The following is a 26,254-nucleotide window of genomic DNA, read 5'->3' as shown; positions in this document are numbered from 1 at the left end:
TTGAGATGACGAATAGTAATACAGTGATACCTTCTAGCAGGCAGCACAGTTGGAGAGCCACGGCTTTAGCTGGTACTGAATCCTCCCACACCAGTCGTTAACATCTGGACATATTGGGGCCCTGGTGGCTCCTTGATTAAGCGTCCGACCTTGACTGCAGCTCAGGTCATGATCTCAGGGTCGTGAGATGGAACCCTGCATCAGAGCAGAGCCTGCCTAAGATTCTCTCTCTCTCTCAAAAAGAGAAAAAATGTGGACATACTTGCCAAATGGTTGGTAACTAGCCTCTGTCTGCACACTCGTGCCGTGCATGTTGCGAAGTCTTTCAGATGGCATCGCTGCCTGTAACAGTGGATGAACTATACACAGGCCGGCGAATCCCAAAGTTTTCTTCCTGCTTTTGAATGTGTGACAGGACGTTCCACATCCTGTGCTGCCGAGTGAAAGACCATCTGTATGCCTCAGCTGGTGGGGTGAACTTGACCTCCGCGGAGACTGTACCCCGCAGGGAAGCACGTGTGTGTTGCACGTCACCCAGCTCCTCTTGGAGATGGGCTGAGGAACATCGCGGGCAGAATCCCGTACAGGAGTTGGACCTACCAACTGCGACTCTGCAGACTCACTTGGGTCCTTCACCAAGAACATCTATTGTAGAAATTATGGGTTCAGCCCTGTGGTTTTCCTGGATGCACTGGTACCGCCCCACCCCAGCAAGCAGCTGAGCCCTATGGGGATCATAGCCACCAAAGAGGACTCCAGGAGTTCTGGAAAAACAGGGTCTCAGTAGACCCACCATAGCTACTGCTGTGGGCTGGAGAGGGCCGTCTAAGTGGGGACTTGGTATGATTCTTCTCCTGGTGTGTCCCTGCAAGTGCCTGAGCTGGAGGGCCTATAGCCAGGATCCTCCAAGCTAGTGAGGCCCCCGGTGCCATGACCTCCTGAGTCTAGCAATACCTCAGATAGGCGTCCATCTTCCCTCTGTCACCCCGTGCTGCTTCTAGGTCCTCCAGGTCCCTATGGACCTAAGTGTATCATCAAAGAGGGACCAGGTTTCCACCCATGCCATGCCTCCCCCGCCTTCGGAATCACCCCGGGGCTCAGCGAGGCCTTCCTGCAGGTTCCTTTACCAAAGCAGAGACCTAAGGTGCGTCCTCTTTGGGCTGAGGCCATCCACTGGAGCCCACGTCCGGGAACCAGCTAGAGCCAGCCGCACCTCTCCGGGGATGAGGGGGTCCTCTCGGACCTCCCTTTGTCACCTCTTGGGGTCTTGGAGGTTGTGCGTATCAAGTACTCATTGCTGGGCTGTATACTTGGTATAAATGTCCAACCAGGCTTTCACACTCCCCAGGTAAAGGCACTAGCGTTCCTGCATTTCCTAGGCAGGAAACCGGAGGCTCAGAGAGATCAGGTGACTTGTCCGAGGGGCACAGCTAAGGTCCAAACTCAGGTATGTCTGTCTGGCTTCAGAGAGATGTCTGTCTGTCTGGCTTTAGCGGGCCTGTTCTCCCTTTTCTTCTGGGATCACATGCCCCTTCAGGCCCTGCTGCTTTGACTGACTTGCTCTAGTTACCGGTGCCCTCTGGCACCTCGTCCTCACCTCCAGGTCCTTCTAATGCTTGTGCTCACGTCCCTGCTTCTGCTTTCTCCCCCAGAGCTGATGTGCCTCCAACTGAGTCGTATCAGCAAGGGGGAGTCTGATATTTGGGGCGTCTGCCAACATCAGACACCCCTTACTGATATAAACACGCCACCTCACCTCTCCCCTAAACCAGGGCTTTGCAAAATAATTTATACATGTTATGCCCTTCATTCAGATTCCCATTCTTCACTGCTAACGTACTAGACAGGTGTGACATGTACCTCAATCTACAGATATACGGCATCCTGTTATTTATCTTGTCATTGTCGGCTGGTTTTTTTTTCCTTTTTTAAAATTTAAATTCAATTAGCCAACATACAGTACATCATTAATTTCAGATGCAGTGTTCAGTGATTCACTACTGGCCATAACACCCAGCGCTCCTCACCTCACGTGGCCTCAATGTCCATCCCCTGGTTACCCCATCCCCCCCCCAACTCCCTTTCCACAACCCTCCGTTTGCTTCCCAGAGCCCAGAGTCTCTCATGGTTTGGCTCCCTCTCTGATTTCTTCCCATTTGGTTTCCCCTTTGTGCCCCCACGATCCCTTGTGTTATTTCTTATATCCTACATATGAGTGAAACCATATAATTGTCTTTCTCTGATTTATTTCGTTCAGCATAACACTCTCCAGTTCCATCCATTGTTGATGTGAGTTGGAGGTGTTCATCCTTTTTGGTGGCTGAGTAATATTCTGTCATATGGGGGGAGCTGTTTTAAAAGATACATTTGTTGACTTGCATCGGCCTTGGAAGATTACTGCCAGGAAGCATATATTACGGAGACACTTATTCACATTTTCTTTCTTTCCCCCTGCAGAAGCGAAACCAGAGACGAAGACACAGCCTGGGGAGCAGGGGCCCCAGATCCTCGGTGTCCAGAGAGTCTACATCCAGACGAGGGAGGAGAAGCGCATTAACCTGACTGTGGGGGGCAGAGCCTATTTGCTGCCCAACACTTCGGTGATCATTAAATGCCCAGTACGCCGATTCCAGAAATCCCTGATCCAGTGGGAGAAGGATGGCCATTGTCTGCAGAACTCCAAGCGGCTTGGTGTCACCAAGTCGGGCTCCCTGAAAATCCACAGCCTGGCGGCCCCGGATATCGGCACGTACCGCTGCGTGGCTGGCCCCGCGTGGGAGACCGAGGTTCTCAAGCTCATCGGCACGGACAACCGGCTCATCGCGCCCCCAGCGCTCGCGGAGAGTGCGAGGCCGTATCCGGGGATGGACCACGAGGACGCCAATGGCTTGGGAGCCACATGGCAGAAAATGAGGCAGCTGTGGGGTAGCAAAAATGAGCTGTATCCAGAGGACGGCCAAGTGGCCAAGCAGCCTTTCTGGAGGGCTCTGTTGGGTCCCTGCAGTAATTCTGCAGGAAACCCTCCCTCCTGGGAGTTTAAGAATAAGCAGTTTGAAGCAGCCGTTAAACACGGAGCGTACAGCATGGAGACGGCCCAGTTCGAGGCGCTGATCCGAAACATGAGTCAGCTCATGGAGACCGGAGAGGTCAGCGACGACCTGGCGTCCCAGGCGATCTACCAGCTGGTGGCCGAGTTAGCCAAGGTGCAGCCAGCACTGGCCCCCTGGAGGGGTGCCCAGGAAGAGGCGTCTCCCGCCGCCCAGCTGAGGAGGGAAGCAAGAAGGAAGCCTCAAGCCTCGGAGGCGGAGAGCTCGGGCAAGCTGACCTTCAGGCCCAAGGGACCCGTTCTCAGGAGGCAAAGAGAGCCCACCTCGATTTCATTTAACAAAACAATAAATTCAAGGATTGGAGATACCGTGTACATCACGAAAAGGACGGAGGTCATCAATATACTGTGTGAGCTCATTACCCCCCGTCAGGCCACCTACACGTGGACCAAGGATGGGACCTTGTTCCAACCCTCAGAAAAGTAAGTAAAAGAAGGATACAGTGTTCCCTGTGTCATACCTTCTTGATGGGCATTCCAGTTTTCTTGAAAAGACTTTCAAATTCCTTCTTCTGAGAATGTGTTTCCAACAGGATTCTTTAGGGGGGAAAAAAAAAAAGGTTAGGATGTGTTTTTCACATACGCACTGGAATTTTAAAAATTAAACCTTTACCATCCCCATCATTACCAAGACTGGGTACAGTCCGACTGAGTTTAAGCATGCATAGCCTCTCTCTTTGCAGAGCACTTAACATTTAAAAATAAACCACAGAAGGCCTCAAAAAAGCAATCATCTTTGGAGTAATCCCACACCAGGTGGGAACTGCCAATCAGAATTGATCTATGGTGTGCTTCTATATCTGGGAGACGTGGTATCTCCTTGGTGTTCATGTTGGCCCCGAGAGTTAGTAGCTTTCTGATGAAGTCACCAACAGACAGAATCCCAAGACTAATTCACAGGCCATCCAGAGCCAGAGACCCTATCTCCTGAACACCGCCAGGGATGTGTGGACATCACACAAATGACAGCCTCAGTAGAAAGACTGAGTATCTGAACCACTTTTCTGTATCATGCCAAGTGTTAGGTCTTGAGATCCTAGAATAAGGATCAAAGTTTTTGAGATGTTCACAACACAATATCAAGTCAGAATTTTATCATGATCTGTGTGTCCATACGAAGATAGTGCATTTCATTCATTTCACATGAAACAGCAGGGAATGACAAGTAGTAATTCATTTTTGCATCTTTCCGTGTCTCCAAGTCTTGCTGTTTATACACACAGGACCAGAGATGGTCTGCTTCCTTTTAGCTTGCCTTCAGAGAGCCCAAGCTGCCTCCTGGGATTGTTAAGAGGAACAGAACAGCAGATGTTAAATTGCTTTGCAGACCTTACTGTACTTAAAAAATGCAAATTTTATTTGTACCATGACTGTTAGTGCATTTGAGCCTAATGCGTGAAACAGTGGAAGAAATCTAGGTAAAACTCAATTTTTGGTGATACATGATTAGGCTGTACCTTAGAGTGAGAAGATAGAACAAATCTAACTTCTTCATTTTTTACCGTGGAACTCTGAACACAAGGGTCGAAAGAAGTTTTCCCAGTGAAATAAACCTTCCTGATCAACTCGCTTAGCAGTTTGCAAATCTTTTGGCCTTGGGACCCTTTTGATCCCAAGAAAAATAACATAAAATAAAATAAACCAAAACTTTAAAAGCTTTTCCAAGAAGCCTAAAGAGCTTTTGTTCATGTGAGTTATAGCTATCGATATTTACCATATTAGAAATTGAAACAGAGCATTGAACATGTCTATTTACTAATCCATTTAGAAATAACAGTAAGAAGTCCATCACAGGTTCGCATAAATAACGCTTTTTGAAAAAGCCATCTTTAAAGAAAAGGACTGATAACGCTGGCACTGTTTTATATCTTTGCAAATCTCTTTAATGTCTGGCTTAATAAAACACAGCTGCATTCTCATAAATGCTTCTCCGTTAAGTACGTTGTGATACGCTGTTGTAAGTAACGTTCATAGAGAAAGTTCGGCCTCACCCAGGTATGAGAGTTGGAAAAGGAGGACATTTTTCGCAGCCTTTTCAGATAATCGTGGCTATTTTTTCTGACGACAGTAGCTTCTGAAATCCAGTCAGCTGGAATGTGGACTCTGAAGCCATATTGATGACATTTTATTCTTCCCTTACAGCAAAGTATCGCCTTATCTTGTGCTCGGAATGGATCTTTTACCTACAAGTGATTTTGTAATATCACACAGTGCTCATGTGCAAAATACTGGCTCCCCAAGTTACAGCGTCTCCCTGCTGTTGGCCCGTTTCCTTAGACAATGTAAAGAACACACACATTCTGAAATGTCACTACCCAGCGCATCAGGAAAGTCTTTGAGTTCTGGAATGCTGTCAGGCTCACCATGGAGGATACTAATTTTCCTAAAATTTTAATTTTCACGTGAAAGTCCGTGAAAATTCAACACCATCAGTTGCGCTCCTTGAATGGGCCAGCTCCTTTCAGTTAATTTTTTAAAACAGCTGCCACATACCCCAAGCTGAATAATTATAATGTTAGCCATTCTTTCGAGTAAAAATGGTGTTCCATGACAAAAACGGGGGGTGGGGGGGGTGCTCGTTCAGCTTGCAGATCAGACGTGTGGGGCTTTGGGTGTGTTTCTCATTCTGTATACAGAACATGAAAAATATACACGCTTGAGGGTTAAGATTTGGTAAAAAACAAACAAACCAACAAAAAAACAGTTAAGTCGCATGGCCGCGTGAAGGACATTCCTAAGGGAAACTGGCATTTTTGCTTTCATAGCAAGTGCGTGGTGGCCAAGACACAGGGACACCTGGTGCACATGGGCTATCTGTGCAAATGTCAACTGAACAAGAAAGGCAGATAATGGCTTAGCGTCATTATGAAAATGGTTTTGAGCTCAGGAACCTCTGGGGTCCTTGGACTGCCCTTTGAGAACGGCTCAGCAATATTCATTTGATAAGAAGTCGAGGCTGAGCGAGGGGAACTGATCGATTCACCTGTGGCCACGTCCACAGGGCGGGGGTCATGGGACAGCGTGGTCAGTTTACCTGAGTGTTTGTGGGGTTGATTTCAAATAGCTTGTGTTGACCACGTGGAATTAACAGGAGCTCCTGAGCCTGAGACTCCTGGAGGTCACAGGAAGACAGGTTTTGACTCAGTACATCCAGCTCAAGTGGGTTTCTCCATACTTTAAGGATCAACCATTGGATACCGAAGCGATTCCATATGGCTATTAAAAGTTTTCGCTTTTCAATTGTTAAGAGAATAAAAAAATAAGATCCATCCTTACTTCCATTTTCTTCCTCAAACTTACCTAATGAGTTTGTTCTCCGTACATTCCACTTCCTTGATGCAAAAAAGGTTCTCACCTGTAGATACATTTTTCTGCATCTCACATGTCTTTTCAGTCCAGGTAACTCCAAAATGGAATTAACGTTTCTGGGAGCATCTACCCAAGGGGAGGAAAGTGTGTAGGGGCATAGGGGTTTAGACGTTAGCTGGGTAAGAATTCTCAGCCAGAAAGGGCAGACAGTGGGTAGATTCGCTGGGGCTGATGCCTGTGGAAAGATCGGCTTTGTCACAAGTAAGGCTGTCCAGCAGAGACTAAGGTCACTTCCCTTATGGAACCTCAGCCGTTGTTCTCCAACCCAGGGACCGACCCAGGTCGGATGCCGTGATTTCTCACTGCTGCTGAGACCTATAGAACAAAGGGATGGTTTGAAGATCTCCCATTCCTATAAACATGTATATTAGATAATTGAGGAAAACATTTTAGTGTATTTATTTTTCAAATGTAGTTACTCATTCTGTTGTTGTTCTTAATCGGCTATTCCGTAATAGGGATTTTAGATTTTAGACGCAGATGTTTGCGTGAAGTCTGCGTCTAAACTAGATAGACCTACTAGTAACTAAGTCTGTTGTGCTCCTGATTTTTGTCCGGGCGATTCCGAGGTTGTGTTTCTGCCCGCTTTTGTGGATTTCACATGTGTGTTGCAGGGGGCTTTGTGTCCTGCTGCTACGCACACTCCGCGCCATGGTTCTGTTGTATTCTGACCATTTGTCCATTTAGTCGTCGGAGGATTATGAGAACTTTCTGTACAAAAGTTGCGGTGTTCGGCACTGTCGATGCACAGCTGTGAGTAGGATTTGGTCCCTGCTTTAGAAAAGATCACAATCTGGCGGGAAGAAATAGATATTTCATCAAACAAATACACAAACCAGAGCAGAAGGAGCCCAGAGGGGAGAAGAGAACTCTAGGAGGATTGGGGAGAGCTTTACAGGGAAGATTATATTTGATCCAGGATTCAGTGGGTAAGTCAGAGTTTGCCAGAATGGGGGCTGGTGGGGGAGGAGGGCATTCCAAATGCAGTGAACGACACATGCACCCGCTCGGGGTTATGAAAGATCATGGAATGTTCTGGAAACTGTTAGAGGCTCATTACGGCTGGAGCACAGTGAGAGCACCATGAAGTGACAGGAAATGGAGACGTGGCCCCAGCTCAGCTCATGAAGAAACACACAGCCCTTAGTGGTCAGAATCGTCCCTGTGGCTGGGATCTGGAAAGTGGGAGGCAGCAGGGGAGGAAAAACGGTGTATGGACCAATGATGCAGGTGATCAAGAAGCAGCTTCAAATTGTTAGGAAAAAATTAAAATAAAAGCAGAACAAGCACCTTTTTCTCTTCCCCGAGTCATTACGTCATCTGCCAGGATACACCTGACCAGCTCTGGTTCTCAGGGTCATGTACCCGCTGGTGGGGATGGCTGTCCATAGCTGGGAAGCCGTACAGAGCTCATTCGGGTCAGCCCAGACTCTCAGCGGGCTGCTCCGAGGCAGGTAGAACGCAGTCTCGGCACCACTGTCTCCTCTGGCTTCTTCCTACAGTCACAGCAGGTGACAGCCAGAGCCGAGTCCCTTTGACTGACGGCCCGCTCACCTCCCGTGTGAAAACCCGAACTGAAAAATCCATTCCTGCTGTCTGTGAGGAAGGATTGGGCCCCCAAAAGGGGGGCTAACATCCTTCCAGCCGATGCTTCCTAGTTTGTCTTTTTGATATTGTGGTGGATCAAGCATCGAGTCCATCCACAAAAGTGTCCTCTCGTGTACAGTGAGGCAGGAAGCTGGGCTCTCCCGGCACCGTCCAGGATCCAGGTCTCTGAGCTCCAGCCCAGGAGGAAGACTTCTCCACCCTCCCGTCTTCCGGCGGGACCCTTGCCAGCCCAGGGTAGGATTCTGCAGTCCTCTCTCCCTGGGACGTGCCGTGCGCCCAGGCAGTGAAGCACCCTTCCTATCTGTCCCACAGGATCATCTTGGCTGGAATGGGGAAATTGCAGATACGGAACCCCACAAAGAAGGAACAAGGAACGTACGGATGCTCGGTAGCTAACCATCTCGGTTCGGATGTGGAGAGTTCTCCGGTGCTCTATGCAGGTAATGCCCGTTGCTGACACCCGGAGTGCCCTGTCTGGGGTTCTCTAGAGCGGCAGTTCCCAGAGGTCAGCATGAGGCAGCGGAAGCACCCGAGGAGAAGGTCAGAACACAGATCTCTAGACCCCATTCCTGGAGCTTCTGACTCAGTAGGTCTGGGATGGGGCAAACTCGAAGAGTTTGCGATTTTAACCCGGTCCCAAGTCACACCGACGCTGCCGGCCTGCGGACCCGATCTCGGAAACGCGCCTGCCTTAGAGCTCGCTTTCCGAGAACCGGGGATGAATGAGACCGTTTCACCGGCAGCTTTGACAGTGAGGACTTCTCCTTTTTTAAGGGCCACCAGCTGATGCCGGAGAACAGTTCTCCTCTAAGGGGGCTCTCTGCCTCCCAAGGCACACCCACCCGTCCTTAGAAACACTTTCAGGAGGTTGTAACTATGAATTAGCGTCTGTCTTCCCAGGAGGCAGATGGTATCATTTTCATAAGGAAAATGGACTTAATTACGAAGGAACACTTTTAGGTGGTGAGTCGTAAACAACGCATCCTCGTGGCGAGCTCCTGCTCTGGGATCAAAAATAAACCACGCGCTCCCTCCTCCAGTTCTCCGCTCCGTGGTTTCCGGTGTCCGTGGCTCACAGGAACTGAGAGCAGGAGAGGAGCCATACCGGGGTTAGAATCCAGCATTCGGACCACTGAGCATTGAGCTTGGTGCCAGGGACCCCCTATCCACACGCTCTGAGCAGGTTGGACCGGGGGATTATCAAAGCTCCCCGAGCTTGTCCCCTCCCTGCATTCCCAAGGCAGGGCCTTCAGGCCTTGATTTTCTGTGCTTTGACCCTCCTGTGAGCATCAACCCCTTCCCAGAAAGTGCCAGTCCCCAGGTTTGGGAATTCCTGGGGGGAATGGGGTCATTGAGGACCATCCAGATTCCTGGAAGGACGGGCCCAGCGTGTCCCCTGGTCCCTGAGTACGTGGATACGGAGCGGTCGGCCGACGCGCCTTCGTTCTGCGTGTCCGGTGTGTAGACGAAACAGGCCTCACCCTCCTGCCGCTCACCGGCTAATGTGGAGTAAATGCCATCACGGCAGTCGTCCTCCATGAAGGGACGCCCTGCCAACACCCTTAACGGGATGTTGCCTCCCCTGACCCTCACAGGCTACTGGCAGACCCCTGGGCGACCGGCACCTTCTTCTGTCCCAGCGGCCACCAGCCCCTGGGAGACGGTGTCGCCCACCAGTCGGGGTGGCTTGAGGTCAACGGTGGCCGTTTTCCCCTTTCTGAGCCCAGGCACACAGTGTCCTTCCTGAGTGAACGAACGAATCCGTTCAAAGTCCACGTCTCTCAAAATCCAGGGAAAGAAAAGTCCCTGATTAGGTTCTCGATTCTCCATGACTTTGTTGTTATGGTCATTTTTCTGTGCAAGGTTTAGGTGGGTTTGTTTCAAGGGCCCCTTGCAGGGCAAGAGTCAGTGGCTCCCAAGCCCCCGGTATGTTGGATTCCTCTTCAGTTCCTCCAAGGGGACGCCTGGCCCTGCTTCTTGGCTTCTCGTGAGCTTTGGAAATCCTTCTTTTTCGATTTATCAAAGAAGGATTTATCCTCGGTTTTGGTTATAAAACCAGAATAACCTCAGAGCCTAGCTCTGCTTTGTGCAGACCACCCCGTGGGTATCTCTCGGAACGCGTACATCCACCTGTCCGCCCTCCTGGGCATCCAGGCACTAAGGACCCCCGGGCTGTGTATGTGCCAGCCCTACGGGGCCTCCGTGCGGGACGCAGAGACAGCCACTTGCCGCGCCAAGTTTACCAAATGCAGCTGGTTTCCCAGAGCAAAAGCCCGAACCTAACATTGTTTCCTGTTCCCTTTCCATGAAGAGGCGCCGGCCATCTCGTCCACTGAGAGAAATATCAGCCAACTGGGACACAGGCACCTGTCCGTCGTGGTTGGAGGTGTCGTGGAGGCAGCCTTGGGAGCCAACGTGACGATCCGATGTCCTGTAAAAGGCAAGTCTGGTGTTTCCGGGGTCAGGGTGGGGGACCGTGTCGTGCCCGGTGTTGCCAGGAGGTGGCAGCTCTCAGACCTCAGCCCGACCGGCTTAACCATCTGAGTTTCCAGCCCTCTGACGGTGGCTGTCCCTCTCAAGGGTGAGACCGACTCATGGGACCAGGGTGTAAAACAACACGCCCATGTCTCCTTTTCCCGTGAGGACTGGGACGGCCTCGCACACTTGCGTGCTCAGGCGTGACCAGGGCACCGTGTCGCTGTGGACAGACGGACATGACAGGCCACCTTGTAGTCCTGTGGTTGCCTGATGAGCAGAGCGTCAGGGAGGGGTTCGGTGGAAACTCTTGGAGGTGTCCTCCAGCGGGGCAAAGCCCGGTCCGGGGGTGGGAATCTCGGGGTCTCCCCGGCCCACGCCGTCTCCATCCTGGACTGTCCCACACCAGCACGACCAGTCTGTGCCTCCGTGGATCGCTCTGCTTTGTTCCCGCTGAGAGAGAAGCTTTCTTTCCAACAGCTCCTTGCTTTAATAGGAATAACACTTTCAGTCCGACCTCGCTTTAATGTCAGGCCATTATTGCTCTTGACATCACAGATTTTTCCATCTTAACCAGGGCCCACGCATCCCTCCACTGGACCAACATTATAGCTGGCACACGTGTCTGATGTATGGGGTTAGGGGCGCCGTATGAATGACTTTGATCAGTTTCTCAGGGAGCCTTGGGACCTCGTCACAGTTCAGATCTGTTCTAAGGGGACAGAGCGTGCACCTGTGATTTTTTTTTTTTTAAAGATTTTATTTATTTATCAGAGAGAGACGGGGGAGAGAGCGAGCACAGGCAGACAGAATGGCAGGCAGAGGCAGAGGGAGAAGCAGGCTCCCTGCCGAGCAAGGAGCCTGATGTGGGACTCGATCCCAGGACGCTGGGATCATGACCTGAGCCGAAGGCAGCTGCTCAACCAACTGAGCCACCCAGGTGTCCCCGTGCACCTGTGATTTACCTTGCATTGATTCTCTGTGGGGATGACGGCGTCTCTCTTGTTTCCAGCTAATGGGGCCGCTGTAGGTTGCAGCCACTTGGGACGAATCTTACCTGGGCCTCGGCCCGGAGGAGCAGGGTGACCCGGGAGTCCTCGCGCTGCCGTCGGTAACACAGTGACCGTGCGTGTAGCAAAGGGAGCCCAGGACAGCGCCGTCCACCTTCCAGGCACTCCCTCCCGGTAGTGGTCGCTCTCTTGCCGTGTTTCCAGAGCTGCACCTTTGGCTCCCCAAGCCGTGGAAATTTGCTAACCCCCAAGGTATTATTTTTCACCCCTTGGAAGTCCCTGCAGCGTTTGGCCTACACAGACTTGCAGACTCCTTCCAGCCTCCCAGCGTCTCCACCCACAAGAATGTGAGTTTTCTGGCAACGTGCTACCCACCCTTACAGAACGGGCCACGTTCCCTGGCCCAGCCGAGCAGAAAAGCAGAACGGAACTTGGCAGCCGCCAAGCCACAAGCGGCTCGAGTTTCTAGAGTCCTACACCTGCAGGCGATTCTGCAAAATAGATCTGCCTTCTACGAGGACAAACCTCAACTTCTAACGTTAGTCCTGCGTTTCTTGCTGCCACAAGAGTTTAAAACCAGGCGTTTGGGGAGTGGGGATGACCCCCTGAAAGGCTCGTGGTGTGTCATTTGCTGTCATAAGTCAGCGGCTGGATTCGGCGGCAAAGGGTGTAGTGAGGGAAGCCTCCAGCAAAGACCGTTAATGCGTCTGGGTTTTATTCTCTGGGCCAGGCCCCGTTGGCACGTGGGCCATCTCTGACCCGGGCCTGACTCCCGCAGCCCCCGTGCCCCTGCTCCCGTAGGGCCTGGAGGGAGTTCGGTGTTGGGGGCGTTTCTCCTCCTCCTCATGCCTCCCTTCTCCTATCAGACGCTGCCCCACAGGCTGTTCTGTCTCCTTACCTGGCCTCCAACCCCTGTGGACAAGCCCCTGGGGACTCATCGGGACCTCTTCTTCTCACAAATAAACCCGTCTCATTTTGAGTTATATGGCGTTTTAAATAAACCTGGCGTGAACTCGCTGTGTTTCCGTACAGGCGGAATCCATACAGACGTAGCATTTTCTGGAGATCCGTCTTCTTAAGGACAGATGGGGAACTTGGGGAAGGGTCAGCAAACTTGGGTTTTAGACACGGTTCTGTCACTAGCTCGTGTGGGACCTTCCTGCCCGCGTCTCCGCAGTGGGAAGTCTACCGCTTAAACGCCAGGGGAAGGAGGGACTTTGGATTTTCAGCTAATCCAGCCCCTCACTTATGGACGGGGATGGCAGATCATTTATAGACTCGAACGCCATGTCGCAAAATTGTATTTTCATGTTGCACACGGAGCTTATGTCTGTGAATCGGCGGCATGTGTAAATTTGTCTTTTATTTTTCAGTTGCCCTTAAAATATTTTCCAGGAACTATAATGAGCTCATCTATTCATACCTTTTAGACAGATTCATACTTTCTTGGTATGGCCAAATATGTTTTATTTCATGTGAATATCAACAGTGATTGTGTCCGGTCTCCCTTAGGTGACATCTCTTCTGACTGTATCACCTAATAGAACCTGCAAATGTGTATGTTTAAAAGTTAGAAGCTTTAAGTTGCAAGAGACCTTTGCTTTGCTCTTTAAAAAATAATTTTTTTTTTTTCCTTTTAAAAATGGGGGAAGAAGAGTTTCAGCTGTATCCTCTCTGCCACCTTCTGGTGAGAAAGGAAAGCTCATCTGAGAGGAATGACCCATACATCTTAACAGCTGTGTGTTTTATTTTATTTATTTATTTTTTGTAGTGTTAATGCTTAGTAAGGTCATCATTTATTTTATAATTTCCTACTACAGGTGTATTCTGTGCTGCTTGTGTTCCTCCCTCAAGCTTATTAGAAACACAGCTAACCTGAGTGTCTGTTCTGACCTGGTCTTGCATGTCGGGTTCCTCTGGGTGCCCCAACCCAGAAATTCGGCTTACAGGGGTTGCCCTTTGCACAAGGCAAAGAGACAGTTACTTGCTTGTGCACTGGGGGTGGCGGTGGTGGGGGTGGTAATAAATGAAGAGAGAAAGAAAAAAAAAGATGTGCAAGAAACAACCTCAATCTCTGTGAGCAAGAGAAGGCATGCACGGAGATCTGCTCATTTCCTGGAATCCTGCGCGGTCATCAGATGAGCAAATTAGAGCCACCAGCCTCAGCACAGGTCCATCTTGAAAACATCATCTTTCAAGAAGGGCACTACGAAGACTCGAGGTGGGGGAGAGCGTCGTCTCTTCCACAGACAGTGCTGGTCCCAGCGCATATCCACCCGTAGGAGAGTAAAGTGGACCTCCAGCCTCCCGTCATATACAAAACGTGATGCACACTGAACCAAAAGCCTACATTTAAAAGGCTGTCAGCTTTCATGACGCCCTTAAAATAAAACAGGCACAATTCTTTGTCACCTTGGGTTAAGCAATAATTTCTTTCTTTTTTTAAAAAGATATTTATTTATTTAAAGATTATATTTATTTATTTGTCAGAGAGACAGAGAGAGAGCACAAGCAGGTAGAGCAGCAGCAAAGGGGGAAGCAGACTCCCCACTGAGCAGGGAGCCTGATGTGGGGCTGGATCCTAGGATCCCGAGATCATGACCTGAGCCAAAGGCAGAGGCTTAACCCACTGAGCCACCCAGGCGCCCCATCTTTTTTCTTTAAAAAAAAAAAAAAGAGAGACAATCTTAGGCAGGCTTCACGCGTATCACAGAGCCTGATGTGAGGGTTGATCTCACGACCTTGGAACTGTGACCTGAGTCAAAATTAGGAGTCTGAGGCTTACCTGACTGAGCCACCCGGGCACCTCAGGCAATAATTTCTTAGCTGGGGCACAAGCGTCGAAAGGAACAGTGGATGAACGAGCTTCTTCAAACTGAAAAATGTTTGTTCTGCCAAGGACACTGTCAGGAAAGTCTAAGGAAAGCTCACAGAACGAGTGAACATTTTCTGGAAATCATATATTCGGTAAGAGAGTGTCCAAAATATAAAAGGACCTCTTAGAACTCAGCAATAAAAGGACAAGCTCATTTAAAACAGACAAATGATCTGAGTGGACATCTCTCCAAAAAAATGGTACAAATGACTAATAAGCCCATTAAAAGATGCTCAACATCGTTAGTCATAGGGAAGTGTAAGTCAGAACCACAATGAGATGACTCTTTTCTTTTTTTGTTGTTTATTTTATTAAAATCAGTTGGTTAGCATTTGCTGAATTATTAGTTTCAGAGGTAGAGTTTAGTGATTCATCAGTTGCCTACAGCACCCAGGAACGAGATGCCACTTCCCACACTGGGACGGCCGTAATCAGAGAGCCGGAGGACAGAAGCGTGGAGAATGTAGAGAAGTCAGAAAACCGTCTTGCGCTGCGGGTGGGAATTTAAAATCATACCGCTGATTTGGAAGACAGTCTGATGGTTCCCCCAGAAGTGAAACCCAGCCATCCTACTCCTAGGTATATATACCTAAGACGAATGAAAACACATGTCCCCTCAAAAACGTGTACAGAGAGGCCCACAGCAAAAGATAGGACGACTTCCATGTCTATCTGCTGACGAGTGGATAAAGAAAATGTGGGATATCCGTGCCATAGAATGTTCTTTGGCCATAAAAAGGAAGGAAGGACTGTTTCCACGCTAAGACATGGATGGATCTTGAAAAATCACGGTGAGTGAAAGAAGCCAGACGCAACAGATCACATATTGTGTGATTACATTTCCATGAAATGTCTAGGACACGCAAATCCGCAGAGACAGATAAGAGGCTGCCAGTGACTAAGAGACTGGAAAACCGGCGGGATGACTAACGGGTACACATTTCTGGCGGGGGGGGGTGAGAATGTTCCGGAATTACAGTCGGGATGGTTGCACGGCTTTATGAGTGTGCTAAAGAAATCACAGAATTGTACCCTGGGAAGAGTGAATTGTACAGTATATACAATGTATCTCATTAAAAATCATAATCCTAATACCCACAATAGGACAATGCTACAAAGTTTTAAAACCTACAATGCAACCATAGATATTACTTATCAGCTTATACTTATACAGCAAAAAAAAATACACAGATATTCGCGGGAAGGTTGGACCCCAGTGACAGGATGGGCACTACTCCCGGGAGAAAAGGAGGGAAGTGGAGAAGGAATGTTAACCTAGCTGTGATGCTTCATTGCTTAATCAAGATCTAAAGCAAATAGAGTCCACTGTGAATGGGCACTAATTCTGCATGACAGACCTGTGGTTATCTGCTACACTGGTTTTCTCAGTTCTCATCCCAGCCCTGCTTCTGCTGTGCTATGAAACACGGGGCCTGTCGCAGACCACCTTGGCCTGTGGTTTTCTATTACAGAATAAGGGATTAGAGGTGGATGACCAGCCCTCAAATTCTGTCCTGGACCCCTGGCCTTTCACAGGAATCTGAGACAAATGGAAGTAAAAGTAGGAAGAATGCTTGAGTTAAGTCATCTGCCCAGTCTGGGTTAGAACTGAGTGCCAGCAATGTTCTCACCCAAGATTGGGGAGACTGAGAGGGAACCCAGAGAGAAAATCTCTCTCTAGATGGCCGGAGGGGAGATGGATGGGGGGATGGGGGCGTGGGTGGAGGGGATGAAGAGGTACCAACTTCCAGTTACAGAGTAAAGAAGTTCCGGGGATGATAAGTTCAGCACAGGGAATCGGAGTCAATAATACCGTAATGCGTTTATTGTAGCGAGGAATTCGTGATGTGTGTAATTGTTGAATCCTTGTGATACATGCTTGACACTAAATATTATGTATCAACACTACCTCTGTGAAAAAATGTTTAATGGGGACAGAAAATGTCTATACGATGTCCTTCTCAAGGAGCTACTTGGAGCCCATGAAACCCCCAGCCCATGAAAAACCCACTTACCTATATTAAGACCCAGGCACTAGCGTTGTAATGAAAAAGAAGGAACCAGATTCGAAAAACGTCTTTCCCTGATTAAAAAGCTGATGTTTAAGGCAAAACAAGTTAACTGGAGGGCAGCACATTCAGAAGGTGATTTGAAGCAATGTGCATGGAAACCATCCAGGTGTTGGCCTTGGGAGTTGAACATGGAGGGACCTTTGAAATCCATGCGTCCTGCCCTTGTGTTTTGAAAATTAGACCCGGAGAGGAGAGACCTGACCAAAGTGATGAACACAGTCCACGGACGGGCTGAGTGCACGGCCTCTGAACGCAGCAGTCCTTCACTCCCAAGGCTTCCCCTTTGTTCTGTTTTCTTGTCTCATTATAAAAAGTAATGCATCTCATTATAAAATCATTAGAAAGCATAGCAAAGTAGTAAGAAGCAAAGAAACTCCCATAATCTCACCACCAAGACATAGCCGGCATTTCCACTTTGTTACATCCTGTGACCTTTTCTCATTAAGCCAAAGAATTTTCTCATGGTGCTAAAAAAAAAAAATCATAAATATCATTTAATTACTGTACAGATTCTATGAATGTAGCACGACTAAGCCATTCCCCTATTTAGGGAAACTTAAGCAGCTTATTCTCTTTACAGTTGCATCTAGCAGTGTAAGGGACATTTTTGTGCATAGAACTTTTTTGTGTTGTTGAGATTCGTTTTTTTTAAAAAGGATTAACAGGAGTGGAATGACTAAGTCACAGGTCAGTCAATGTTGTTATAACATCGTAAGGCATTACAATTTCTGTAAGTCAGAATGCATATCATACATTGCCTTCTCGAAAGTGAAACCTGCCGGTGGTGTGTGTTTAAGCCCTCCAGCCCTCTCCCTGTTATGCTGCCCAATGATGGGAGAGGATACGAGACAAGTAGAAAGAAGCTACGGGATTAACACCCCGCGGAATATGGACAAGCAGTTGACAGGAAGCAAGTGTGACCGGGGGGCACGTGGGGTGCTTGGTCCTCCAAATAAGCGTAGAGGAAAGGAGAGCCTTCTATGTCTAAGGGATTGGTGGTCAGAACATAGGACAGGAATTGAAAGGTATCTTCTTCATCATGGGATTTTTTTAGGATTAAAATGCTGTGGCGTCCACCTCAAGTTTTGTCAATGTCTAATGGAATTACTAGCTTTTATTTTTTTTTTTAACTGGGTTTAATAATTTCCCTTACAGGGAGAATTTTGAGAACATTTTTGCGGTGAAGCAAGATTATGTGGTTAAATTCCTATTACGGAGTTCATCTCTCTGACAAGTATTTTCCCCCATCAACCGTCGGTTTATATTACATAGCATGGAGTTCGATGGTAGTGATGTAACATCTTTAAATCAAAATCTCTTTGATCCTCTCAAAAAAAAAAATAAAAAAAGAAAAGAAAGAAAGGAAGGAAGGAAGAACCCTTGCCCCAGAAAAATACATTTACCTACAAAATTTTGCATGTAATTTTCAGAATCCTTATAAAGAAAACCTGGGGATCATCTCCTTGCTTCTATTTTATGAACTAAACATTGTGTTGCTTTGGGCCATATTAAAGCTGGTTTTTGTGTTTTTTGAAATCTATTCCCTCTTCTATATGATGCTTGCCTCTCTTTGAAACCATATACAATCTTTAAACTTGCTAAAATTATTTTTAAGTATCTTGAAAACCTTTGCTCCCACTCAGAAAGGCTACCCGTCCCTCGTTTTTCCTACTTTTGCCTGTGATACAGAAATCTTCCCAGCATCCCTTATTCAACCAAACAGTCCATCATGGGTGACTGGAAATTCCACGCATTGTTCTATCCATTCAGCAAGCATTCGCTCAGCATCTGCTAAGCCCAGTCTAGTTCTTCAGTGCACAGAGACGAATTAGCCCTGGTACCTGCAGCTTGATAGACAAGGAAACTATGATACCACAGATGCAGAAATCTAAGTGTGGTTGAGTGCCTCCGACGCAGGAGAGAATAGTTAAGGCTTCTCAAGGATTAGAGGATTGCCGAACAGGTGACGTTACAACCAGGCCACTTGGAACGAAAAGGAAGCCATTGGAAGCAGAAGAAACAGCATATAGGCAAAAGCACAGAAACGCAAAAGTCCCTGGCTTATTTGCAAAACCACAGTCAGATCTGTGTGACTTAAAGCAGAGGGGGTGGAGGAGAGTGGGAAGAGGGGGCTTTGGAAGTTTCAGTTGGGACCAGGTTGTAAAGGGCGCTTAATGTCAGGCTAAAACCCTTGGACTTCATTGCCTTGGCATGGGAGGCAAGAAAAGCTTTAAGTAGAGTAGTGGTGTGAGCTGCTCTGTGTTTTAGAAAGAGCCTTCTGCCTACACTGTGGATGAAATGTTAGAGGGGAAAGGAAGTCCAGAGAGCCAGAATCTGAAACCAGAGGAATTGTAATATGGTTGTTGATTGGTCGTTGATTGTTGGACTAGTTACTCAAGACATTAAATGGTTCTGCTTCATTCAAGAGGCAGAGAAGGCATATCTGGCCTTTAGCAACCCACGAGTCGTTAATTGGGGATCTGGGACATAGGTGTCCCCGGCCCAGCCCAGAGCGCCGGCACACAGCCGTAGAGTCGAACATGGAGAGACAGTACATTGCAAACCACGAAGGACAGGGACGGGAGCGTCCCCTATGGAGCGTGTTGACAGTCCATCAAAACTCATCATCAAACATAAGAATAACTTGGGGCGCCTGGGTGGCTCAGTGGGTTAAAGCCTCTGCCTTCGGCTCAGGTTACGATCTCAGGGTCCTGGGATTGAGCCCCAAATCGGGTTCTGCTCAGCAAGGAGCCTGCTTCCCTTCCTCTCTCTGCCTGCCGCTCTGCCTGCTTGTGATCTCTCTCCGTCAAATAAATAAATAGAATCTTTAAAAAAATAAGAATAATTTGATGGGTCTGAGTTGGAACAGCCTACAAGGCGGGTCTGCTTATTGTCTTTGTTTTGCTAATGCGTAAGCGGCTCCAGCACCTGCAATTATGGGCCGTGTCTGTATACCTACTGAGAGGTGAGCTAAGATTTAATCCCGAGTCTGTGTGACCCCAAAGGAACTGGTTGGAGAAGGAGCATCTGGACTCGCGACAGAAGCATGGGAACCCCAGAGTGCTGGCCAGAAAGAAGAGCGTCAGAACAGAGGCCTGACGGGGGAATTAGGAGGCACCACAGCTTGGGGACAGGGGTCAGAGGCTCAGGTATAGGCAACAAGCAGGCCCCAGCCTGGCCTGCAGAAGCGTCCCATGGTATGAGATGAAGGGTCCAGGGCGAGTACACGGAAAGGCTGGCTCTTGCTCACGGGCGTGGTCGGGGGTCTGCCTGAGCGAGCCGGGTCAGCGCCCAGGTTGGTGGAACCCCCACCCAGACCTGTGTTCCCCCCATTCCTGCAGCAACGGGAAAGGGACATGGCCAATCGTGGGCTGGCTGACCCCCCACTCCCTCACCTAAAGCCCCAGAGCTCTTTGCGTTCATATTTGGATTATTGAGTTAGTGGATTAAAAAGCCTCATTTGTGGGCGCCTGGGTGGCTCAGTTGGTTAAGCATCTGCCTTCGGCTCAGGTCATGATCCCGGGGTACTGGGATTGAGTCCCGCCTTGGGGTCCCAGCTCCACGGGGAGTCTGCTTCTCCCTCTCACCTTCTCCTCTCTCTTGTTCTCTCTCACTGCCTCTCTCTCAAATAGATAAATAAAATCTTTTTTTTAAAAAAGCCTCATGTGCAAACCCATTTTCTGTTCTTTAGCAGACTGCCGAAGCTCTATTCGCAGAGCTCCTTGAGCGGTGATTTTCCCCCTCATCTCTGATCCACACCAGTTTCCCAAGTGGAGAAAGCACGAGTCTACCCAATCAAGAAGTAGCAAGAAATGCTAGGGTAGTGGAATTATTGCCGAATATGGAAGGTGAAACACAGAAAGGGCTACTCAGGAACCTATCAGATTTCATACTTATAGGGAAAAGCCTTGTGCTTGGGTGTGTATGTCTGTGGGTACTGAGTCATGCCGCGTCTTCTGGCTGCTAGACCACAGCTGTTGTGCTGGTCCTGTCATCAACAACACCGCTTTCATCCTCAAGTGTCTACACCCCACTTCTGTCTTCAGTCCTACCAGTATGTCTGTCTGTCCCCCAAACCTCACAGACACCCAGCTCCACATTAATCTTTGTCCTTGTCAAGGACCCCAGTCTTACTTTCTACCCTACCTATCCTCTCCCCCAAATACAGTTCAACTAAAAGACCTCCATGTTTTATAGTTTTATAAATTGGACTTTCTTCTACCAAAAAAAATTAAATTGGTTCTGCTAACAGTGTTTGAGAGCTACTGGTTGGAACACTGGAGTGGGGTCAAGACCCATGTCAAGTTTCTGCTCCCCAAATAACATATAACCTTTCCACAATTACATCTTATTTCAGATTTAAAATAGCTTTTACCTCATTTTTTTATCATCATGTTTCTGATGTGAAGATTGATTAAGCTCACCTAATAACTTTCAAGGTTAATAGAATGGCCCTGGCTTGGTCCTGTTTGAGCCTGTTGATCTGTTGTCGACAGACCTGATGTGATCCAGAAAGGCAGGAACTGGGATCAGCCTCTCTGCTTCCAGACTTCAGGTGTTCTCTTGGTGGTCTTCTGAAGCTCAGGTTTCTAAAGAAATAAGTTGGCTTCAATTCCATGAGTGCCTGTGTGGTGGCTCTAGGCTGGCCCTGTGTTCTCCTGGTTCCTCAAAAGGCTGCGGGGACAGGAGCCAGAGCAGCAAGCAGAGTTCTCCAGACTTCTACGTGATGTGCTTGTAAACCATTGGGAGGCTTTTCTTAAAAGGCAGTAAGAGCCAGCATTCAACCCCTCACATCTACTTATCCTATGAGAAAGGCTCTCACTTGCTCTGTGTCCCCCAAGAGTCTCGGCTTCTCACTGTGAATGGTGTGAGACCCACACAGACAGTGACAGAGGGCACAGGATAGCCTTGCAGGTTGGAGGAATACTTATGGTGCAAAACACATGGAATTAGGGAAAGCCCTCCAACCACCCATCCATCTGCGCTCACTCCTTTGCCCCAGCTGTGCCTTCCTACAGTAGGCCCTGTGGGACCCACACAGGGTACAGACTGACAGAGAGAAAATCTTGTCAGAATTCAACTCCCAGAAATAATAAAGCATGAGGGCTTCTTGGTATAGTCTGCAAAAGGCATTCAGGACCTGGTGATGGAAAAAAATAACCCCCGTGGGGAACACACCATGGAACCTGAAGAGAATTTCAGCATCTGCACTAACATCCAGGCTTCCGTATCCCTCTGTCTTTCTTATCTTTTCATTGATTTCGTTTATCTTTTCATTTATCTCCCCCGTTACATATTTGCAAATGCTACCCCCATGTATTCATTTTCATGACTGACATGAGGTATGCTAAAGTCATTTTATTACGAACATTACGACATCACCTCCCACCCACCCACCCTACCCCAGGAAGTCCGACTCAATTTATCTCTAGTCCGGCCAGGGAACGTTGGGTGGTTTAAGTCCCCCAGGCAATACTAATGTGTATCCAACATTAAGAACTAATGCATTAGCCAGTAAATGGAGCCAAAGATTTTCCTGGGACTTAGACTCACCTCAAATGTTATTTCAAAATGAGAGACATCCTTAGGAAACAGTGGGTAGCAAGGAGTGAAGGGGAAGCTGGGCTATGGGGCAGGGCCTGCGTCCATACGCTGGGCTCATTCTGAAGGTGGAGTCAGGCCTGTCAATAGCTGAGACCTCAGTGTTTGAAGGTCCACAGAGGAGGACTCAGTTTCAGTGTCAGAGAGGGTCAGTGAAGAGAGGGCCAACAATGGATCTTTAAGAATGAGCAGAAACTGGGGCACCTGGGCGGCTCAGTCTGTTAAGTGTCTGCCTTCGGCTCAGGTCATGACCCAGAGGTCCTGGGATCAGGCCCCGTGTCAGGTTCCCTGCTCAGCAGGGAATCTGCTTCTCTCTGTCTCTCTCTCCCTCAGCCCCTCCGTACCAGTCATTCTCTCTCTCTCTCTCCCAAATAAATAAAATCTTAAAAAAAAAAAAAAAAGAATGAGCAGAAAATTTCCAAGTGGTACAAGAGAATAGCAAATAATCTGCAGAAGAGAGAAGAGCACATGGAAAATCTTAGCATTTCACAGTTTGGAAAGCAGTGAGGTCCCCGACACTGGAGGATGAGCTCTTGTTAGCAGTTGGTACCCACAGATCGAAAGGGCTTTTGTGCCCCAATCCTCCAAGAAGAGTATAAGCTTTGGAGCTAGAAAACTGAATCTTACTCCCCCCAATTTCTAGGGAGAAAGGAGCCATTTTATAGGGTAAGTGGGGGCAACTTGGAAAATCAAAAAAGAGCCAGAACATTGAGGGAGGGGGAAAGGGAGTTTTCAGGTGTCATCCCAGCCTTGAGATGTCACCTCAGGAGCTCCACTGATGGTTCGGGTTTGCTGCTGACGGCAGCAAGACCAACTTGAAGATCATGGGGCATGACTTCCAAATAGGCAATTTTCAGTACAACCTTTGAGGACTGTATCATAGTTATTTGTTCCTCCGAATCCCGATGTTACATCGATCAATGATCAAAATTACTGTTGATCAGAAAGGGTCTCCAGAAAGTCCAAGGCTGTCCACATTTGAGCCATTGTTCCAGAATTCTCTGAGCCGGAGCGAGTGGCTTACACCACTTGGCTAGCTCCAGCCTGCGTGCGCCATGCTTGATTTGCATCAGAATTGACGTTGAGTCTTATTCTCCAAGGAACCACTGGGGGTTTGGTGTGGAGAGAATATGTGAAATAACTCTCATGGGCCCTTTCTAGCCTCTGAGCAAGGCCCTGGAGGACAGTACCCACAGTGGACTCCCTAGTACTCGTGAGATCTGACCAGTGGACTTAGACAGAGAACTGTCCAGTCCCGAGCAAAGCGGAGGTCAGGGATGACCATGCCAGCAGGAGACTTATCGATACCATTCCTCCATGTCAGAAGAAACACATTTTGAAAGAGTCTTGAATATAGAACTGGGGATAGACGCTGTGACCCAGATTATTTCTAGTTCCTCAGATCAAACTACTGGGGACCTGATTATTCAATCCGTTAACATCATTTTGTTCGAGAAGAGAAAGTACTTTAGCAGCTGTTCAAGGGAGCTCTGTGGCTGGTTAAAGCCATAGCCTGATATTTGGAGGAAGTTCTGGCTAAGGCATCGTCGATGGAGAGTCCTTTATAGCCAAAAGGCATAGATTATGTATTGCCAAAAAGAGCAGAAGGGTATGCAGCTAACTCAAAATGAGAGTGTTTTGTACAATATTTTCTACCTTGTGAAGATTGACCCCTCTGTCAAGAAGAGTTTAGCTACTCTTTGTGCTGATAGTGTTGAGGATTTTTTTTTTCTTTGACTCTGAAACTGTGGGCTCTTGTTTGTTTATTAGTAATGACTCCGCTTGTGGTTTGTCTACACTGTGTTCAGTTTGCCTCTTATCCTGTAAATGGACACCACCATTTCTTCAGAGCCCCTGGAACTAACTAATGGTAGCTTCAACTTTCAATTGTCATGTGTGGGGGAAAAAATGCAGAATATTGTATGAGTGTTGAGTAGTTGGAGGAAACAAAGAAATGAACAAGAACCTACAGGTATAATATATGTGACACAGTGATATAAAAAAACCAACTTTTCAGAGCAGTCTGGAATTGGCCAAGGATTCTGCAATGTGGAATGTTTCATGGGCCTTTCAAGGATGAAGGATGTTTGTTTTTAAAACAGTGACTCTTCTAAAGATGTCCAGAGGTGCTGGCTTGCTGCAACACATGCTTTACAACCCTCCAGATCTGAACTTTTTTCCCACAACATTTGCCTTCCAAAAATCATTTCAGCATTGTGGAAGCAGAACGTTGAATATTTCAGAGCTCTGTGTCTTAGGGGAAATAGACTGTCTTTGAGGTTAGATAAATAAGTTTAAACTCTTTCTGACATCTTGTAGCTGTTTGAACAGAGCAAACATTTGTTATTTTGAAAGACCATAGGGGTGCCTGAGTGGCTCGGTGGGTTAAAGCCTCTGCCTTCGGCTCAAGTCGTGATCTCAGCGTCCTGGGATCAAGCCCCGCATCGGGCTCTCTGCTCGGCAGGGAGCCTGCTTCACCCCACCCCACCCCCGCCTACTTGTGATCTCTGTCTGTCAAATAAATAAATAAAATCTTAAAAAAAAAAAAAAAGAACAGGACTATAAGAATCCCATCTGAATTTCCTCTGGCTTCTTCTGTTCTTTGAAAATGTCCACATGCGTAGTGATGCGTCTAGGTGCGGAGCTGCGGTGGAGACCTTACCCCCTCTTCCCTCCATAGGGGAGCCCTTTGTGTCTCCTTTAGGAGCTCCAAAACTTGCCAAGTTCTGTTTTGATCTCCGAACTTTCTGGTAGACGTGGAATATCACTGTGTACATAAACTCACTGTCATATCCTTGCCACTGTAAGGTGGCGGTTTAAGTGAAGTTATCTCTGACCCCTCTCCGTTCCAGAGACTGGAAATTCAGAGAACTTCTGGAACTGACTTCTGACAGTTCTTGGGGTCTTACTCTGGCCTGGACACTCTGCCTCTGGCTCCCTCTTGCACTGACCTCATATGCTCTCTTGCCCTCCATCGACCGGGATACAAAACTCACTTCCTTGACTGGTTTCTCCTCCCAGCAAGACATCCACTAATACCAGGCATTTGGCAGCTTTTCAAAGCAAAGGAAGGTTGAGGTCTTGTGGCCAAGGCGTCCTGGCACCTGGCTCCTCTTCCCCCTGTTCTCTCTCCCGTCCTTCCTCTGCTTACTCCAACCCCCAGGACTGCCGCAGGAATTCCAAATTCTTCTCTCCCTGTTTTGTGGCTCTTGTCTACAAATGCATACATTGAAATCTTGCAAAATGTCCCTAAGAAAAGCATCCAGCTTCTTTAGAAGACAGCTGGAGTTGTAGAGACCAAAACCAGTGCTCCAACCTGAGTTTACTTCGATAAGCCTGCTGTGTGTACTGCACTGCTGGGAGCTCCCGAGGTGTGGCTGCTTGTCTCGGCACAGAGGGAGCTCAGGAGGGAAAGAGACATCCCTCCTGAGGGATGTCTTCCCTTCCCTCCTGAAAGCCTAAAGGCTGAAGAAGTTGATGTGCCAGCAAGGCTAAGCTCTCAGGAGCTGGCAGAGTCCTGGCACATAGTAGGCACTTACAGAATACTCACTTGATGAATAAATTTGTGACGAACCGAAGGTGTAGAGGATTTGGGGGGAGGGGAGGAGGATGGTCTGAGTTGGGTTTATGTTGTCCCCCACACCAAGTGATGTAAGCAAAGGCATGGGGGACTTAATCTAGGACATAACCATACCTCAGAATAACTAATCACCCAAATGGACTAAAAAAAAAAAAATCGTGTGGGAGAGCCTTTTTTTTTTTTAATTTATTTTTATTTTTTTTCTAGAGAGAGACAGAGATCACAAGTAGGCAGAGAGGCAGGCAGAGAAAGTGGGGGAAAGCAGGCTCCCTGCTGAGCAGAAAGCCCGATGTGGGGCTCCATCCCAGGACCTGAGCCGAAGGCAGATGCTCAACCCGCTCAACCCATTGAGCCACCCAGGCGCCCGGAGCTTTTCTTTTTAAAAACAAAAATGTGTACCACAAGGCACTGAGGGCAGGTGAGTCCTATGACAGGCAACAGGCCCAAAGCCAAATCCTGCCCTGATAAGGCTCAGGCTGATAAAATACCATAGATAGGGGCTTTAACAACAAACATCCGTTTCTCAGTTACAGTGGCTAGGATGTCCAAGATCAAGGT

At 48.2% G+C, this 26,254-nt stretch overlaps 1 protein-coding gene across 1 annotated transcript in view; it reads left to right on the top strand.

Moving 5' to 3' along the window:
* ADAMTSL3 (ADAMTS like 3) overlaps nucleotides 1–26,254 on the top strand; it is a 339,169-nt gene that overhangs the window by 273,246 nt on the left and 39,669 nt on the right. The window contains exons 20-22 of the mRNA XM_045067215.1: nucleotides 2,458–3,529; nucleotides 8,396–8,523; nucleotides 10,395–10,523. Coding sequence (XP_044923150.1) covers nucleotides 2,458–3,529; nucleotides 8,396–8,523; nucleotides 10,395–10,523 — 1,329 coding nt within the window. The remainder of the gene's footprint in view (nucleotides 1–2,457; nucleotides 3,530–8,395; nucleotides 8,524–10,394; nucleotides 10,524–26,254) is intronic.

Source organism: Mustela putorius, unplaced genomic scaffold (genome assembly GCF_011764305.1).
Source record: "Mustela putorius furo isolate JIRA1106 unplaced genomic scaffold, ASM1176430v1.1 tig00003875_pilon_pilon_pilon, whole genome shotgun sequence".
Classification (NCBI taxonomy): domain Eukaryota; kingdom Metazoa; phylum Chordata; class Mammalia; order Carnivora; family Mustelidae; genus Mustela; species Mustela putorius.
Note: the sequence above shows the minus strand (reverse complement) of the source record. Positions and strands in the feature narration are given on the sequence as shown.